The sequence below is a fragment of the Corvus brachyrhynchos genome, unplaced genomic scaffold (genome assembly GCF_000691975.1).
Source record: "Corvus brachyrhynchos isolate BGI_N302 unplaced genomic scaffold, ASM69197v1 scaffold479, whole genome shotgun sequence".
Lineage (NCBI taxonomy): Eukaryota > Metazoa > Chordata > Aves > Passeriformes > Corvidae > Corvus > Corvus brachyrhynchos.
Window position 1 is genome coordinate 64,736 of NW_008240089.1, and position 891 is coordinate 65,626.

Consider the following 891-nt stretch of genomic DNA (forward strand, 5'->3'; position numbering starts at 1 on the left):
TCTGGGGACCCCACGGTGTCACCCGCCTGGGACCTCACGGCATCACCTGTGCTGCTGTCCCCCCATCCTGCCCCACATCCCCCGCCCCCAGCACTATGTCCCATGTTTCATGGTCCCTCTGGTGTCGGTGAGGCCCCACAACCATGGTGGATGTCACCAGCGTCCCCAGTGTCCCCCTGGGCCCACTCACCTTCCACATGAGGAGGACGAGGAGGGTGAGGAGCAGGAGCCCGGCCAGGACCCCCAGCACCACCCACCACACTGGCACAGGGCCCTCGCCCCCGGGGCTGGCACGCACCACGTGGGTGTCGGTCTGCAGAGGGACAGGTGGGTGACACCGCTGCCACCACGGCCTGTCCCTGTGTCCCCACACCCACGCCAGCCCTACCTCGGCCTTGCCAGTGGGCAGGACCCGGGGCTGGACGCGGTAGGGCATGGCCGAGGTGTTGAACCACGCTTGTGACTGGATGCAGAACTGCGTCAGGAGGTGCTCCCGCTAGGGACGGACGAGGTGACACACGAGGGACACATGGGGACACATGGGAACACATGGGGACACATGGGAACCTGGCGTCAGGGGTGCTGGCAGCTAACAGGGCACCCATGACCCCACACATGGTATCCCCAGGGTGCTCTCTGGGGACCACCATGCAGGAAGGGCCATGGCAGGGATGCCCTGTGGCCACAGTGCCACCCCAACCCCTCTGCCCCCAGGAGGGGACAGTACCTGCTGCAGGGTGTCCATCCAGAGCAGGGCGTGGACGCTGACCAGTGCCCGCTGGTCCTTGCCCAGGCTGGGCACGTGGCAGGTGATGTCCACGCACGTGGCATTGTCACAGTCCTGAGGGACAGCGGTGGGTGCTGGGGGTGCTGGGGGGCCCCCAGCCCCGG

General features: G+C 67.5%; 1 protein-coding gene across 1 annotated transcript in view; it reads right to left on the reverse strand.

Moving 5' to 3' along the window:
- Positions 1-34: 34 nt before the first annotated feature.
- ITGA2B (integrin subunit alpha 2b) overlaps positions 35-891 on the reverse strand; it is a 3,054-nt gene continuing 2,197 nt past the window's right edge. Inside the window, exons 8-10 of the mRNA XM_017744744.1 lie at positions 728-870; positions 389-496; positions 35-313 (exon numbers count right to left, since the gene is read on the reverse strand). Coding sequence (XP_017600233.1) covers positions 35-313; positions 389-496; positions 728-870 — 530 coding nt within the window. The remainder of the gene's footprint in view (positions 314-388; positions 497-727; positions 871-891) is intronic.